Source organism: Typopeltis vanoorti, chromosome 25 (assembly GCF_054136105.1).
Source record: "Typopeltis vanoorti isolate ZY-2024b chromosome 25, IOZ_Tvanoo_1.0, whole genome shotgun sequence".
NCBI classification, from domain to species: domain Eukaryota; kingdom Metazoa; phylum Arthropoda; class Arachnida; order Uropygi; family Thelyphonidae; genus Typopeltis; species Typopeltis vanoorti.
In genome coordinates this window covers 62,470,366-62,489,366 of record NC_143573.1, presented here as the reverse complement: position 1 = coordinate 62,489,366, position 19,001 = coordinate 62,470,366, and the positions used below count along the sequence as shown (strand labels likewise).

General features: G+C 36.3%; 1 protein-coding gene across 1 annotated transcript in view; it reads right to left on the bottom strand.

The window, feature by feature from the left end:
* Window positions 1-1,101: 1,101 nt before the first annotated feature.
* Window positions 1,102-19,001, bottom strand: part of LOC150092788 (protein lin-9 homolog) — a 248,894-nt gene continuing 230,994 nt past the window's right edge. Inside the window, exons 12-13 of the mRNA XM_090414279.1 lie at window positions 8,460-8,554; window positions 1,102-1,480 (exon numbers count right to left, since the gene is read on the bottom strand). Coding sequence (XP_090270405.1) covers window positions 1,378-1,480; window positions 8,460-8,554 — 198 coding nt within the window. The 3' untranslated portion in view covers window positions 1,102-1,377. The remainder of the gene's footprint in view (window positions 1,481-8,459; window positions 8,555-19,001) is intronic.

Genomic DNA, 19,001 nt, shown 5'->3' with positions numbered 1-19,001 from the left:
GCAGTATATTTATCTAGTCATTTATCCAGACACTTGAGCTGATGTGACTAGATAGTGTTTAAAATATGGACCTAACCAAGTTAATTCTCTACAGGCAGATCCATTTATCAGTGGTTAATAATGAATTGCTTAAACAGGTAACTTGTTTTTTTACACTAAATTAAGGAAATATGTATAAGTTCTCATTATTCCCCATCAAGCAAAAGTGCATTCCAGTGTTTGGTTTCTAACTAGCACTACCTAAATTTGGATCTATAAGACAGGGAGTTGGCCAATCAAAGATGGTAAATTTTCTCCTTCAAAAGAATATGAAGCATATTTAGAATGTTATCCAGTTGTATAAAATACAGTAGAGTTACAATTAACCAACTTTGAAAAAAAGGATGTGCAAACAAGACTGCAGTGTTCCTCATATAAGCAATGCATATGTTGTATGAGTTAATTAAAAGATATGCTTAATTGAATACAAAAGAATGGCTCATTCTTTTGTATTCAATTAGTTTTGCATTTGAATGAAAAGTTAAACTAGTTTATTATTTCAAGAAATGCATTCTATGTAGGCCACCAATGAAAAATGCTGTACACTGTTCTAGAATTCTTATATTAGCTAAATCTGAGTTAAGTGCAAATCTACTGTATTCTGAAATATGACCACTATATAAAAGGATTAATATAGTTATTAGCTACAGACAGTATGCTTAGTTTTCTTTTCTGTCTTCCTTCCACATACTTATGCACAATAAATATTCTGGAAATTTTGTGATAAGTAATTTTTTTCAGGACATTTAAATATATCAGATTAACTACATACCCATTAAAATTTTAAAAAAATAAAATATAATTCAGAAAATACATTTTACATAATACAATAATCTACATAATGAAGACATTTTAAACTGAAATAATATTCAACAATACTATTAACAATATATTACAAAATAACTTAAGAACTTTTAGATCTCATAGTAGTCATAATATTTCATTTTGTAATTACCTAGAATTCTTTTCTAAGTTGGAATACCACCTTAAAATCCATTTGAACAGAGCTAATGAAATTATTAAAACTAACTAATCAAGAAAGAAATAAGACATCATAAAGAATTCGCTTGATAAAAATAACTTAAGCTACTGGCAATATCACACAGTTGTAAGAAATATGCCACCAGCACTTGACAAATACGAAAAACAGAACAAACACCAAAAAACATGTTTGTTAACAAAATTGCAAACAACAATGTATAAAACACTATTTACAAACTTTAAAATACATGTCCATGAGGCACCAGTTTACATATTATACTACACTGTTATCATTATGGTAACATATAAGTTTCCTGAACTTTTTTTTTTGTTTCAACTTCATTATTTTCTATACTGTCATACAGGAATGTTTTGAGCAGCAAATGCATGAAGGTTGCCCATCTGGCTCAAGCCACCTTGGATATGATTGATATGGATTTCCACTTGATTCTGAAAAACACTAGAACAGATTTCAAATAATAAATAACTGCAGATATAGCACAATCACTGGTTAAATATCAAATAACAATGTATAAGTGAATATTTAGTTATGAGAAAGATACAGGTTATTGATAATTTTCATTTATGTCAGTGACAATAAAGTTTCTCTATTTAGTACGAGCTTCTCCTATCAGTAAACATAAGTATAGCTTCTCTTTGTGTACTACTAAGGAAATGCTGCTAATCAAAAGAAATACAAAGCATCAGAAATGACTAGACACTTCTGTTTTTGGAAGATAGATAATGGATGAAGGTAAGCTTCAATGTCGTCATTAACAGAAATGTGCAGATAAAGAAAATACAAAGGCAGAAGAGAAGGAGTCATATGCAAAGAACAATTAAAACAAGAAAGAGATAAGGACTTTATAAGAGCTTTTCAGTTGAATGTGAGTGAAGCAGATTATATATACAAGTAGTAAGAAATTAACTTCCAGAAACTCGGGTTTTTATCCCAGTAAAACAGACAAATTGGCCCAGAGAACACAGATTAATTCTTCCGAATTAATCTGTTGTTAGCTGAGTATAATCGTCTATTACAGTTTAGTCTTCTGATTCAATATTAAAATGATCGGAATGTGTATTGCAAGTGAAAGTTGAAAATGTAAGGATCTAAAGTGTGAGCTACATTTAGACTGATTGCTCTGAATTAGCTTTGTTTTTATCCAGCTTGTAGAGGACATTTTAATAAGACATTAGTTCCGTTTCAGTTATAATTTGCATTATCATCATCATGCTTGTCAAGGATTCAGGCCTAGGGTGGCCTGTTCCGGCCTTAAAAGTCATTGTTGAATCTCTTAAGAGGATGTCCTGGTTTTCTTTTTCCTACTGGTTTGTAATTTAAGACTTGTTTTGGTAATCTTTCAGTTTTCATTCTTTCAACATGTTCCATCCATTTATGTTTATGTTTTTCAATTTTTTCTATTACTGATTCCTGGTTTAATTCTTTCATAATTTCTTCTTTTCTTTTGTGATCGAATAGAGTATACTTTGCAGTTTTTCTCATAAACTTCATTTCAGATGTTATTAATCTTTGTTCCTCTTTTAGGTTTTGTTGTCCACATTTCCCTTTCATACAGCAGGAATGGTAGTGTTAATGTATTGTATATCTTTTAGTCTGGTTTGTTTTTGAACTAGGTTAGGTTTAAATATAGAGTTAAATACACCTGTTATTTTAAAATATTTTGCAATTTTTAGGTACATATCTTTTTCATTTTCATATGTAATCATACATCCTAGGTAGTTAAATGAATTCACCTGTTCTAAAATCTTGTTATCTATTACTATTTTAGTTCTTACTGGATCTTGTCCTTTAAAGGACATTGTTTTTGATTTTTCTGTTGATATTATCATTTCATAATCTTTGGCTATCTCATTTAAATTTAAAATATCGTTCTGTAAGTTATCTTCAGAATTTATAATTACTATATTTACTTGAATATATAACTCGCCCTCATGTATATCTCGCACTCCCACCCCCCGATTTTACTTTAAGAAAAAAGAAATTAAAAAGTTCAGCGTAATAGTTTGCACACGAAAAAAGTTTAAAACTTTAAGAAATAGATAGTGAATGTTGCTATGGCAGTTTCAGATATATTGAAATTTGGTTGAAGAGAATCAGCATTTCAACTAAACAATCATCAGTTTGCCGTTTCTGTTGAGTCGTGCGATCTTTTGTTAATACCAACACCAATCATATGTATAGAGATGGAAGGAACCAGAAGAGGAAATGTGGGAGTGAGAGCACTGACTTCTACTCAATCTTGGATTAAGAGACTATCAGTAGAACTGTTGTGCAGCTGGATTTTAAGAGCTTGGGACATGATTTTACCAGAAATAATTAATTTAATTGCAGAAGCATTTTTGCTAAAAAAATTCAAATATATCATGTGATGGTGAGTGGCTGATTGCAAAAATAACGTTGGTAATTAAAATTTAAATATATTCATTTTTATAAAAAATGTGAGCAATTAGAAATTATAACAAATATCGAGGATTTAATTATAAATGCCAGTTTAGTTTTTTCTTGAAAAACTTTAGTTTTCCAAAAATCCCCACATATATCTCACACCACCATTTTTTAACTCTAATTTGGGGAAAAAAAAGTATGAGTTATATTCGAGTAAATATGGTATTATTTGGTCATCAGCAAAAAGGAAAGTGTTTAGGTTCACAGTATGATCAAGTTTAATACCCTGATGGAAATTTTTATTCCATTTTATTATTACTTCATTTAGATTGATATTAAAAAGAGTTGCTGAAAGGGAACATCCCTGTTGACTCTTTTATTTATCTCTATAGTACATGGTAGTTCATAATTTAATCATATTTGTATTTGATTATTTTCATATATACTTATGATAGCTTTTAGAATATTATTTGGTATTTGTCATTCTTTTCATATGTTAAATAAAATGCTTCTTTTAACATTGTCAAATGACTTTTTCAAAGTCAATAAATGTAATATGTGTTTATAAATTGTATTCTCTTCTTTTCTGTATTATCAATTAGGCAAAAGGCCATGTCTGTACATGATTGTACTTTTCTAAATTCATTCTGTACTTCTAAAATAAAGTTTTATATTTTATTAGTTTATTATTTAAAATTCTGCTATATATTTTGTAACAGGAATTTTGTATACTTATACTTCGATAATTTTTGAGTCATCTCTACTACCTTTTTTTTTTAAAGATAGGGATCACAACTGCTTTTTTCCATTCTATTCGTGGGTTACTTGTTGAATAGATTTCATTTAAAAATAATAGGAGTCTTTCTTTGAACCTTGTTCCTGCATATTCATATAGTTCTGAATGTAGCTTATCTTCTCCAGGTGATTTTCCATTTCTTGTTTCTTTCAGGCTGATTTCTAATTCTTCTTTAGTTATTTCATTTTCATTAAATGTTTGCAGTTATCTTTTTTAAAATATTTATCTGTCCATAATTCTATATAGAAATATAGAAATTCTTCTAATTTCAATTCGGTGTTTAATTTTAAGTTTTCTTTAGTATCTGTATTTAAGTGTTTCAAAATTGTATATACATTGGGGTCTTATTTTATATAAATCATGTTTTGAATTAGAAACAAATTTGTTCCATGATTCTGTCTTTTTCTGACTTCTCCTTTAGCTGATTTGAATTTAGTTGTGTTTTTCATCACAGTTGCAATTTGTACTCTGAAGATGTTGGTTACAAATCCAGTGAAATTAGCTAAAACTCATAATTACATGCAAACCATTCTTTAATTTTACAGTTCTTAACTGACAATGGTACCTATAATCACAGAATATTTTTGACTAAAATCACCTCAGCAATAAGCTCTAGAAATATTGGTGATCACTATATCTAGGATGTCAGATATGCTTTGATTGAATTAATGAAAGGTAAAGAACAACCTTGGTACAATAACTAGGAATTTAAAAATCAGAAATTTGTTTTGTTTTTAATTTTTCTAATTAAGCAGTTATAAAAAATTCTCAAAACAAGGTGATTAAAATTTTTTTTTTTTTTGTGGATTTACAGGGAGCCTATTCTATAGTATCTGCAGCAGTGTGTTCTATCTAGATTTTGTACTTGAATGTAATATTTTAGTATGTAAGCCTCTCTTTTTAAAATTTTATATCACTATGTTATAGTTCATTTAAAGTATAAATAATGCATAAATAATAAATATATATTATTATGTATAACATTTAATAATATATATTATAATATTATATATTTATTATATATAATAATAAATAATATAAATAATTGTAACCGTTAAATTGTAACAGATGGTTTAATGTTAAATCTGGTGTGAGACAAGGATGTACATTATCCCCTCTGTTATTCATTAGTTATATGGATCACATTATGAAGGAAAGTGGTATTAAACATGATATCAAAATTGGAGATGTTAATGTTAGCTGTTTGCTTTATGCGGAAGATGTTATACTTCTAAATAAATCTGCTACAAGTCTGCAAGATTCACTGACAAATTGAATAACTGTTGTAATAGATATGGTATGAAGGTGAGCAATAAAAAGACAATGAAAATATGCAGAATCATTTAAAATGTTAACTGCATTGTGAACGGAGAACCTGTGGAACAAGTAAAACATTTCGGCTACTTAGGCACGATTTTTAGTGAAGATGGTAAATTAAATATGGAAATAGACAACAGAATCAGCAAAGCTGGTATGGTAGGAAGTCAATTGAATAAATTCATATGGAATAAGAGAGAAATTAGTCGGAACACTAAATTAGCTGTATACAAGACAGTGTTCAAACCAGTTTTAACTTATGGATCTGAGAGCTGGGTCAGAAGTAAGACTAGAGACTGCAGATATGAGAGTCCTGAGAAAGACTAGAGGTGTGAACAGATTGCATCAATGGCAATTCATATTAAAAATGAGGATATTAGGAAAGAACTTGACATTGTCAGCATCCAGGAATGCATTAGCAGAGCTAATTTCAGGTGGTATGGTCACTTAAACAGAATGGGCGAGGAAAGATTAGCAAAACATTTTTAGTCGTTTTCTCTGCCAGGTTGGCAGGAAAACGACCCAGAGGAAGACCAAGATATAGTGGATTGATACGGTACAATGTGCCTTAGACAACAGAAATACAAGATCTGATAATGTTGGAGTCTTGACAAATAACAGACTGATTTGGAGAAATATTGTAGATAGGAAGTTAGTAATGATGTAAATTTTTAATGTAGTACTATCATATCCTGTACACCCCTTGAGGGTACATGGTAGGAATTTGATGATGATGATGTTAAATTGTAAAGAAGCCAGACAGACTTAAGCTGGTGAAACTTGTCGATGAGTGTATATATTTAGACAATCGTCGACTAATAAATCCAAAAGAAAATTTCTCATACTTAATACAATAACAATCTTCATTTAAAATATAAATAAATGAAGATGATGTAAGAATATCATGAGTTGAGAGGAGTTAAAATATATAAAGCTCGGGCCAGGAAATAACGAGTATTGTGCGGAAAGCTAAATTGGAGTATGAAAAGAAATTGGCCATGCAAGCCAAAGGCAATTCAAAAGAATTTTGTTGTATGCCACAAGCAAAAGAAGGAAAGAACGAATGAATGTGAAAGAATAACTTCATTGAATTCAGATGGTACTCTAATGTCAGAAGCTAATGAGATTGTTCAATTAATGAGTGCTCACTTTGCTAAGCTATATCTACCATGGTACAGAGTGCTACATTGGATGAAGAGTTAGAGGTTCAAGAAAATGAGGTTGAAGAGCTGTTGCATAATCTGGATAAAAATTTGTCAATAGGGACAGATGGAATATCAGCCTGTTTGCTAAAAGAATGTTCAACTGTGAATTGGCTAATTGGCTTGGCCTTTCACATGTTTGTATAACTTTGTCTCAGCTTGAACTATCAATACATTCCTTCCATTCAGAGGAATGGAAGGAATGTATGTTCCATTGTACAAGGGTGGTGCAAAAACTGATGTGTCTAACTACTATTCTATCTGTATCTCTGGTGTGGTAGTGAAGATTTTAGAGAAGTTAGTAAGAACTTGCATACAGAAATGGGTAGACAAATAAGCTGTGCTCTGCATGGAGCAGCACGGGTTCAAGGAAGGTCATGTTTAAACAATTTGCTCATATTTTATAAGAATGTTACAGCTGAGTTGGATAAAGGGAATGGATACACTATGATAATGTTGGATTTTTCTCAGGCACTTGATGAGCTACCACATGAAAGGCTGTTGCATAAACTGGAGAATATGGGATTGAAATGTAAACTCTTGACTTGGATCAGGGGATAATTGACAGGCAGATATCAAAAAGTAGTATACAGTGGGTGTGAATCTGCCAGATTTAAGGTGACCAGTGGTGTACCTCAGGGTTCAGTCCTTGGGCCATTATTGTTCAATCAATACATTAATGACATCAGGCAAGGTCTAACATCAGATGTGCAATTGTTTGCCAATGATGCAAAGATAGGCAGGGCAATCGGGGATGCTACTGATATTAAGCACTTACAAAATGATTTGAATAGGCTGGAAATTTGGGCAAATGAAAATGGCTATCAGTTTAATGTTTGTAAGTGTAAAGTTATGTACTTTGCCGTGATGAGATTTCCAGTGGCATATTACATTAGTGGGGTTATGCTACAAGAAACTGAGGAGGCAAGGGATCCTGCCATATTGGTGGATAGGAATTTGAATTTCAAAGGTCACATAGAAAAAGTAGCAAATACAACTCAGAGGATAATTGTGATGTTGAAGTGAACCTTGACATCTAAAGATAAGGAAGTCAGTTTGTTACGTTATAAGGTTTTGATAAGACATCATCTGGATTATTGTGTGTAGGTTTGTTCTCCCAGATTCCAAGAGGATAAAGAAGCTGTGAAAAGGGTGCAAAGAAGAGTTACAACGATTATATCTGGATTATGGAATTTAGATTATGAGGACAGATTGTGAATATATGGATTACTGACTCTGGTTAATATGAGAAAGAGGGGTGATATGATAGAGGTGTATAAACTTTTGAATGGGTGTTATAGGATATTGTCTGATGAAATTTTTCGTTACATGGAAGGTGGGGAGAGAACATGGGAGCATCTGCGGAAGTTAAGTTTGTTCACAATTAGGTTCTTCTCTCGCAGAGCAGTGAGTGAGTCAAATAGTTTGCGTTTACAGGTAGTGAGTGCATCTAGTGTGAATGAATTTAAGGGAAGGTATGACAGCTGGTTTGGGTGATTTATAGCCTCTCTTGATGAGTCGTTGGCTCCCTGGAGGTCTCAGATGATAATTACGATGATAATAATACTTAATTTAAATTAATAAAAAAAAAAAGAATAAATTGAGAATCTCAGTGCAAATCATTATGAAATGAAACTTTATTCTAATTTTTATTTAAAACATTCAATTTAGGATTTTACTGACAAGGAATAGATATGCTGTATACAATTTCTCTTACCTGATATTCTCTGGTTCCAGCCGTGACTGAATTTCACTCAATGAGTCTGTTAGAGATTTAAATTCAAATGAATTCAGCTCATTTGATGCCAAATTCTGTAAAAAAAAAAAAAAAGAGAAAGAAATAGCAAAGATCACCAACATGAATAACTTAAAATATAGTTTTTAATTAAGTGTTAATTAAATGAAATTTAACTAACATGGTTAACTAAATTTTTAAAAAGGAGTTCTAAATTTTATTTCATACTGAGATAGGCATCATCACTATTAGGGGTATAAAAAAGGAAACTAGCAGAATTAACAGAACTGGAAGAGTTAACTAAAGTTTTAAATAGAAGTTCTAATTTTATTTCACTTAATTTTTTTTTTAAACTGAGCTAGGCACCATCATTATAAGGAGTATCAATAGAAATGAAATCAAAGTGGCAGAAGAATTAAAGAAGTACCATGTGGACATAATGAGACAAACAAGACTAAAAGGGTGAGATCTTGCTAAATCATCACTATAGGATGTTATATTCAGGCAAAAGCGATAAGGCAAAGAAAGGAGTAGCAATGGAATTCAACACCAAACACAAAGGCGTAAGAACTAGTTTTTCTCTCACAGAGCAGTGAATGAGTGGAATAGTTTGCCTTAAGTTCTCCATTGGCAGTTTCAAGTAGGGTTAATTAGACAAATTTGAAAATGGAGAATTGGACAATGAAAATTACTTATTTCTATGATACCAGATGGTTCTACCAAGGAAGAAGAGGAATTTTTTGAATCATTAGAGAAGGCATCTGACAAAGAAAATGAAAAAAAACTGGTCCATGTTGGAGATTTAAACAGCAAGAGAGGAAATGAATTCTAGATATATATAAATATTTTGAGAAATGGAGAAAAAGTAAAGGTAATAATAATAATGGTAAGTGCCTGCTGAAATTTTGTTCAGGACATGGACTAGTCATCACTAATGACATGTTTTGATGTAATGATGTGCACATGGAGAGAATACACAAGGAAATAAGACTTAGTAATTTATCATTTAAAGTTGGAGCTGGATAAAAATAAATAACCAAAAGAAAAATATTATTATTATTATTATGTGACACCTCCAGGGAGTCCAAAGACTCATCGAGGGAGAGTGTGCCAACAGCATCAAACGATTGATCCCCTTCCAACTACTAACCATGCTCAAACTTACTTAACTTTTTGCGAGCCATTAGTAGCAGAGGCTCTACCAATTGACCAACCTTTGCTGGTATATGCAAGAAGGTTTTAAAAATAATTAAAGTTGAGCAACTTTTAGAGCTGAACCGTAGGTTCGACAATGCAAATATTATTCAAGAAAAAATGAGAGTTTGAAAACAAGAACCAAACTTTAGAATCTCATTGTCAAAAGAAAACAGATTGTTCAGAAGTCGGCAGATGCCCCAAGAGAGTACATAGCAAAATGTAAGAGAGCTAAGCCAAATATAAAAGTAGTTAAACAAAAGTCATGTGAAAACTTGGATAAGAATATATCCAAGGAAGATAAATATCATGAGGATGGAAAATATTCTAGGCTAGTGAATAATCAAAATGGAGGAAAAAGTGCTGTGAAAGGATCAGATGATAAAGGTGAATTTAAAACAGAAATAAAAGATAGTCTTGATGTCTGCTGTTTCATTTAGCAATTTTTCAAAGAAAGATTTAAATGAAACAGTGGTAGAAAAGCTATCTGAAATGTGGAAAGGAGCTGGAGTAAGTGATGTTTGATGAGAAGTGCTGAAACAGGGAGGTAAGCAGACAGTTGCTATTGTGAACTTAAGAGTAAAAATACTCATTCTCATTAAAAAAGAAATTACAGGGAAACAGAAGAAAGGAAATTGCGAGATATAAAAGAAATATTTATTTCTGGTTTAAGCCAATAGAGAGTACAATTTGATCAGCTTAATCTCAAATTGCCAGCACATCCTCATTCATTTAGTATATCCAGTGGATACCTAATAATAATTAGTGCCCATGTGAAAGTGAGAATTAGAAGCCACAGTCTGTTCTCTTCATTCCTTAAAGGTAATGTGGTAGTCCCAGTCCTTAAGTACACAAAAGAAATTGTGGAAAACAGAACAAAAGCAATCACAAATATAAAAGAAATCATCATGGGGAAATAACAAACAAGACATTGCAAAAAACTTAAAGGAAGTCATGAGAAATAAACAAAATTATGGGGAAATAATACAGAAAAGAAATTGCAAAAAACTAACAGAGGAAATTTCTAGATATAGAAAAAGCTAACAAGAAATAAAGAAATCACCAGAAACAGAACAAAGGAAATGCCAAAAATCACATTGGTGACAGAACACAAAGGATTGGTAGGAACCATACATAAAGCACAAAAAATGACATGAAAAAATACAAATGCAAACAATAATGGGAACTAGAAGAGTATGAAATTATAAAAATGGAAATTCAGAATTGATGTTTAAATTTGAAATGTTACATTAGTTCAAGTTATTATTTCGTGACACCTCCAAGGAGTCCAAAGACTCATTGAAGGAGGGCGCTTACTCTACAAATCTCCATCTTTGCCACTTAATTCACCCAATACACCAATAGCTACTGCCATGATCATCTACACCAATGCCATCTAATGCCCACCACCACTAGTATTTTTTTGGCTGAAATTGTGTGTTCTGAAGGCTGATTTGTGTATATATGCAGGATGAAAAACCAGAGTTTCTGGATCCTGCTACCTCTGTATGAGATCAGCTAACTCGCTTTCACTTGAAAAAAAAAAATCCATACAAAGATTCTTTCCATCATGACGAGAATCAAACTTAGGCCTTTTCCAATCAGATGGTGCATTGTTCTTCCAATTGCACTAAGGAGGCACTTAATGTAAGCTAATGTCACTTATCTGAAATCTTGATGATAAACAAAATATATGTCACAGCAAACAGTGCTCATAATAATGTTTCATACTGTTTATAAATCCTCAGGGGCTCACTTTAGTGAGTATGGGTGTGGCAAACCCGAGGTACCTGATGATGGACCATGCCTTACTTTATGTAATATACATCTGTTATATTATATGTAGACTGGTCCCTCCTCTTCCTCCCTTGATTCTTTCTTTCTTCTCTTCTTGCTCCTTCCCCCGAATGCTATTAGAGTATTCGAGGGGAATCTTTCCTATTTTTCTATGTCATTTCGTCTTGTGCTAACAGGACATTATCAAACACTGTAACATGATCAGGCCATCGAAAAATGTTCATACCGCATCGTCCATCGCGCGGGTTACCAAGGGATGCGTTTGGGTTTTAGGCAGAGGGACCCGTTCGAAAAATATGTTACAGTCTCCCTTAGACACCACTCCTCAGCACTCTGCTAGAGGAAACTTCATCAATGGGCCCGCTACCCGTTTGGGGAGGTGTTTAGGGGCAGCGCAAAGAAATGGTTCTGCAAAAGGACGGAAATGGCAACCACAACGGCACCAGACTATGGCTTTAGGCAAATGGAACATCTTCTCTCTGACATGGAAGGAGTTGGAGCTGGTTGAGGAAGCCAAGCGCTACCGGCTAGACTTAGTCGGGCTTTCTTCAACCAAGAAGAGAGGCTCTGGAACTGTCGACCTGGATAAGGGGTGGAAGCTCTACTACTCTGGTGTGAGCCCAACAATGTCTGCTCAGGCAGGTGTGGGGATACTCACAAGCCCCCAGCTGTCAGACTGTGTTGCTGAGTGGATCCCATTGGGGGGACGGGTATGTGTGTTAAGGCTTCAGATGAAAAACCATGATTTGGCTGTGGTGCAAGCCTATGCACCTAATCTGGAGTCAGAATACTCTGCCTTCCTAGAGGAAGTGGATGCTGCTTTTGACAGGGTGGCAGACATGGAATCAGTCCTGCTAATGGGTGACTTCAATGCACATGTTGGAACAGATGACCAGACATGGAGGGGTGTGGTTGGGAGGAATGGTGCCCCTGACCTTAACACAAATGGGTTGAAATTATTGGACTTCTGCTGTACTAACAGCTTGTCCATAATGAATACCTTCTTCCAGCACTGAGAAGTCCATAAGTATACCTGGTACAGGGATACACTACAACAAAGGTCTCTGATTGACTTCTTTATTAGTCTCAGCAGACCTATTTTCCTCAGTGTTGGACGTTCGTGTGAGAAGAGGGGCAGAATTGTCAACTGACCACCACCTTGTTGTGTGCACTCTACGGCTTCAGAAACCAGATGCTACCATCAATGCTGGTAGGCCTAAGCAGCTATACCGTGTGAAATGGGAGACATTGGAAAATGAGGCTGTGAGGAAGAATTTTGCAGATGACATTTCCTCCAGGTTCAAAGAGATTTCCAAGCATACTGCAAATGTTGAGGAGGAATGGAAGCTGTTCAGAACAGCTGTCACTGCCTCTGCACTCTCATGGTGTGGCAGAAAGCGGCTCGGCGTGGCAACGGGCAGTGAGAAAAGGACACCTTGGTGGAATCAAGAAGTCCGAAAAACTGTACGGGCAAAAAAGGAGTCCTACCTAACATGGCTTAGAGTCAGGTCACCTGAGATGCGTTTGCGGTATGCTGAGGCACGAAAAGCTGCTGCTAAGGCAGTAAAGACAGCAAAGCAGAAGGCTTGGGAATCCTTTGGAGAAAGATTAGACTCATCCTATGCAAATGCAAACAAAATATTCTGGCAGACCATCTGCCACCTTCGAGAGAGGAAATCGTGCACAACAAGGACAATTAAGGCCTCTGATGGTGCACTTTTAACAACCGAGAAGGATATCCTCCACAGATGGAGGGAATACTTTGAGAGCCTTAACCCGGGTGGCCCAGCAGTTGTGGACATCCAAGAGGTGCAGATCGGGGCAATGACTAGTCTCACAGCAGAAGAGGTCCATTTAGCAATAAAATCGCTAAAATCAGGCAAGGCTGCTGGCGATGATGAAATTCGGCCCGAAATGCTAAAAGCCTTAAATCGAAACGGTGTTCTCTGGCTGACTCGAGTGTGTCAGGCTGCTTGGATATCTGGGCGAGCACCAAAGCAATGGCAGACAGGCATAATAATACCAGTCTTTAAGAAGGGAGACCAGAAGGATTGCAGTAACTATCATGGCATCTCTCTCTGCTCAGCCTGCCTGGGAAAGTGTATGCTAAGTGCTTGGAAAGATGGTGTAGGAGCATAGTTGAGTCAAAGTTCCAGGAAGAACAATGTGGCTTTCGTCCTGGTAGAAGCACAACTGACCAAATCTTCACTTTAAGGCAAGTCTTTGAGAAATCTTGGGAATATGCCAAGAATGTCTACACATGTTTTGTGGACTTGGAGAAGGCATATGACCGGGTTCCTCGGGATAAGCTTTGGCAAGTAGTACAGGAGTATGGAGTGGATGGTCAACTATTAGCTGCCATCAAGTCCCTGTATGAATGCTCAGAGTTTTGTGTCAGGGTAAACAGCACAAAGTCTGAACCTTTCACAGTTTCCGTTGGCCTCTGCCAAGGGTGTATTCTGTCACCCCTCCTTTTCATAATATTTATGGACTGGATTGATAGGCACAGCCGAGGCAGTGCGTGTGTCAGAATTGGAAAATGTAGCATTGGACGTCTGCTTTTTGCAGATGACCTAGTTCTGCTTAGCTCTTCCACAGATGACCTCCAGCAGACCCTGGATAGGTTTGTAGCTGTTTGTGCAGACGCTGGAATGAAGATCAGTGTGGCCAAAACTGAAACATTTGTGGTCTCAAGACAACCATCCCAGTGCACTCTAAATGTAAGTGGAGTCCCAATGAGACAGGTGGAGAAGTTTAAATACCTTGGGTCCATATTCACGGATGATGGAAAATGGGACGTAGAGCTAGATACTCGAATTGGCTTAGCAAGCTCAATATTATGGGAACTTGGCCGTTCGGTAGTATTGAAGCGGGAGTTAAGCCAGAAGGCAAAGTTGGCTGTCTTCAATACAGTCTATGTCCCCATCCTCACCCATGGTCATGAGAGTTGGGTAATGACCGAAAGAATGTGGACACGAATCCAAGCGGCTGAAATGAGGTTCCTTCGAGGGGTTGCGGGGCTGACAAAGCTCGACAGAGTCAGAAGCTCTGCAATTTGGGAAACCCTCAATACTCAACCGCTACTTCTCCGTGTTGAGAGATCACAGTTACGCTGGTACGGGCACCTGGTCAGAATGCCACAAGAGAGGCTCCCTCAGCAGTCCCTCTTTGCCAAGCCAGAGGATGGGAAGCCACGTGGAAGGCCAAGGACTCGCTGGATAGATTATATCCAAAACCTTGGGTGGACACGTTTGGGAATCCCACCAGAACACCTGAGCTTGGTGGCAGAGGATCGTGACCATTGGAAGTTCCTCTTGCAGCTGTTGCCCCCACAACCCAATTAGGAAGAGTGGGCCTTGAAGATGTATGTATGTATGTACTGTTTATAATGGTGTCAAGGAGATCAAGTGATAATAACAACCATTGCTCCTGCAAAGCTCTTAAGTCCCTCAAGGTTTTGGGAGGGGAAGGTTGAGAGCAGCAACATACATATCTAGAGCATCCCAGACATACTCAATAGGATTAAAGTCAGGAAACCTCGGTCAGTCCATGTGTAAAACATTCTCTACTTGAAGACACCAATGTATACAATAATCTCTTGAAGATATTGGCCCACAAGCTTTGCTCGTCTTTTAAGATGTCTCCCCTGTTGCACACACACACACACAGGTCCAGGACCTTGTCTGTGTAAGTTGTAGCACTTATGGTTCTGCCAGGAAACACATACAGGTCAGTGCATCCACCCAATGAGAAGATATCTCCACAAACCATCACACTATTGCCACCATAAGTGGCTGTAGTGTGATGGTATGTCCACCCTTTCATAAATATTAGAGGGATGATAACACCTAGATCAGAGCATGCCTGGTATCGCTTTGCAGAGCAAATCAGGGACTTGTCTGTAAACACAATACCAGTCATATTGTCTTGGATTCATGGCCTGGCCCATTTCAAACATTCTTTCCTGCGGTACTGAGGGATAAGACATGCAGACTACCAGTTGCCTAGCATACAGACTACCTTTGTGAAGCCTTCTGCACACAGTGGAAGCCAATACCACTGTTCATGTAGCTAATGCAAGGTCATATTGTAGCTGATTTAGGGATAGCACTACAGTTGTAGTCTATTGCCTTTCTTCACTGTATTTCTGGGATGCTGTTTGTGACTATTGAATTGGTTCCACAGTATGTGAACTATGAATGACTCATATGCAACCACTTGGCTACCTCCGATTGACTTTGGCTATTTCTAGTCTTATGATGGCTTGCCACCTGAATTCATCAAATAAATGATGTCTTGCAACTGTATCCAAGAATTTTGCTATTATAAAATGTCTTATTCTGACTCCATATACAAAATGGAAGACCACTCCATAAATATACCCCTGACAGTGCAACTCATCTGTATACAAGATCCCCTCCCCCGAGCTATTGAAATTTTTTTTTCTCTGTTCCTTAATTTTTGGAAAACCAGTATACACCTTTATTTGCTTTTGAAAATTTGCTTTACATAAATTGTTTGGTTTCTGCACCAAATGGCTGCATTATGACACAACTGTTATCAAGCAATTTCCAAATGAAAATTTGAGACATTCTATTTAGTTAGACACTGTGTTTGGTGTTACAATAAAACTTTCTTTTGTTTGCATGTATGCAGTATAGTGGGAGGGAGGGGGGGTGTGAGGTGTTTTTGGAATAAAACTGGAATGAAACATGCAAGGTCATTTTTCATTCCATTCATTTCATTGTGTCTGCAGAAGGGGATGTTTTTTGCTACACTGAGATGTGTTCATTCCAGTCTTTACAAATTTTTACTCACTACATCAATTCCTGAATAAAAATCAATCATATGTTTTTATAAGAGTATTATCCCTCTATCCCAGGTGATCACCAACAAACTGTAGGCTACGAGTGATAAGAAAAAAGCTGCTGACAACAAAAAAAAATCTCACGATGAAGGTAGAATTTTTGAACTGGTGGATGATTCCTACGATGATCGGAAATTATTTATGTATATATATTATTATTATTATGTGACACCTCCAGGGAGTCCAAAGACTCATCGAGGGAGGGCACCTACTCTACAACTCTCTGTCTCCCCACTTCCACCAACTATAACAATCTCCATCTACACCAACACCATCTGCCACCACCACTAGTATTTTCACCGACAATCACAAACATCCATGCCCATGGCTGGATTCAAACGCGCAGCCTTTTGGCTGGAGAGCAGATATGCTAACCACTCAGCAAACCTGATCATGATTACTACAGTTACACCTCGAGTTACGTAAGTAACACGTTCCGTAAACTTTTACGTAACTCGAATTTGTAAATTACATACATACAATAAAATGTTCATTCATTTTATTGTATGTTACATTCATTTTTTTGCCATTAATCATATATTTTCCATTTTTAATATTTTTCATTTTTGGGGGGATTAAAAAAAAATTCAATTATAAAAAAATTTACCAATTGTACTTGAATAATATTTGAATATTTCTAATATTGGAATAGCTGAACTCTTTACGACCTGGAGTCATGGAGAAATCCTGACTATGAAATCACAGGTCCATCAAGGTAATTTGAATAATATCATACTGTAAATATGAAAGTATGAAAAATACATAATATAAAAGAATATAAAAACAAACTAAAATATTCACTTTACAAATAAAAAAAAAATCTCTTGTTATGGCTAAGTTGGCTGTTCTAAGGAATGCCGTTCTGCAGGAAGTTTTACCCCTTTCAATGTTGAAGGCTGAGGGTAGTTGGGGGTCGACTGAGTTGTCATCTTGACTTTGTTGTGAACGGCATCTCACAAACATGTGTAGAGTAGATTGTGTGGTCACATGCTTCTTGTAGCTAGACATATCGGAATAGATATGGTGGCTTACATTTTCGAACTGCTCAGTGTTCAGATCCTTCGATTCTAATTTTCCTAACAGCATGTCTATCAAGTTAAAAACCTCGGCTAGTCCCTTCATTGTAAATTTCTTTATGTCTGGTGGTTCAATAGGCTTAGTATTTTCTTCAGAATGCCTCCAACTGAAAAAGGTCATCATTAGTTAGCTCTTCATCGTGACTCAAAAGAAATTCGTTAATGTCGCTGTTATCCACTTCCAGCTCTAATTGCTGTGCCAGTTGCATGCACACACGTCTCTGCCACCTGCTGTAATTCTTGTCAACTCAGTACCCATATCAGTTATTGTTTGCTCTCCTCTGAAACGCTTAAAATTATGGACCATTTCTGGGCAGAGTTTCTTCCACACAATGTTCATTGTTGTCTGCTTGATTTCATCCCAAGCCATCTCGATGTTTTGATAGCGTTAAGGATATTATAGTTCATTCAGAAATCATGTAGAGTTATGCTCTTACCACTATCAATGGCCTTGATTGCTTGGGAAAACGTACAAAGCAGATAGTAGGCTGTGACGGGGACATTGTCCAGGAGGAGAAGCACTTTAAACAGGATTCCTTTCTCGGCACAATATTCTTTCACCTGGCGAACGAAGTGGTTATTGAACCAGTCTCCGAGCAGCATACGTGTAACCCAAGCCTTGGTATTAAATTTTCAGATTACTGGCAGCATATTCACGTCAATGTTCTTAAAGGCGCATGGTCTCTGGGAATGGTACACTGTAAGCAGTTTAAAGAGATTTAAGGTTTAAGTTTCCTGAAATGTTGATGCCAATCATAACAGTGATCCGATCTTTTGCGACCCTGAATCCAGGCATAGATTTTTCCTCTTTTGCAATAAATGTCCGTGTTGGCATCCTCCAAAACAGAGATGTTTCATCGACATCAAATATTTGCTCAAGCAAATATTTCCCCTCCTCCATTGTTTTTGCCAGAATTCCAGGAATTGAGCCTGTGTAGCTCAGTGGATGTGGTGTTTGCCAACCACGGCGCTTGGCCGCACGAAGGAAGACTTGGTTTCGAGTCTAGTCGGCGACTAGAGGAAATTTTTCTAAGCCTTTTTTCAACTGGTTCCCGAGGTAGTCGATCTCTGGCACGGGCAAGCAGGTTTTTCCTCCCGGAAACTCGGGTTTTTCGTCCTGTAAACTCAAGAAAATCAACCGTAGAACTCACATTATTTCAGACATTAAATATATTGTGTTAGGGTTAGGGACCACGAGATGGCGGCACATTTGAGCCGTCTCTCTTCACTGAGTACCGCTTAATTACTGATAGCCTTGGGCCATCTATCTCTGATTGGTACCAGTGGAGATTGAACTGCCCACTCAGCCTCCAAAAGTTAGATAGGGCTAAATGGCCTCGCCTACTCCCCATATACGGGAATAAAAAGGCGTCAGCTGATTTTTTTTTTTTTTCCCCAGGAAATCGACTTGATGCATTTGTATCTGCACTTGCTGTCTCACCTGTGATTTTGGTGCTGTGCAGATTTGTACGTTTCTTGAATTGTTCAAACCATCCAGCACTAGCTTTAAATGTACTCTCCACATCCGTGATGCTGGCCTGCTCTTTTAAATCCTTATATAAGAGCATAGCCTTCTCCTGGATAATCGGT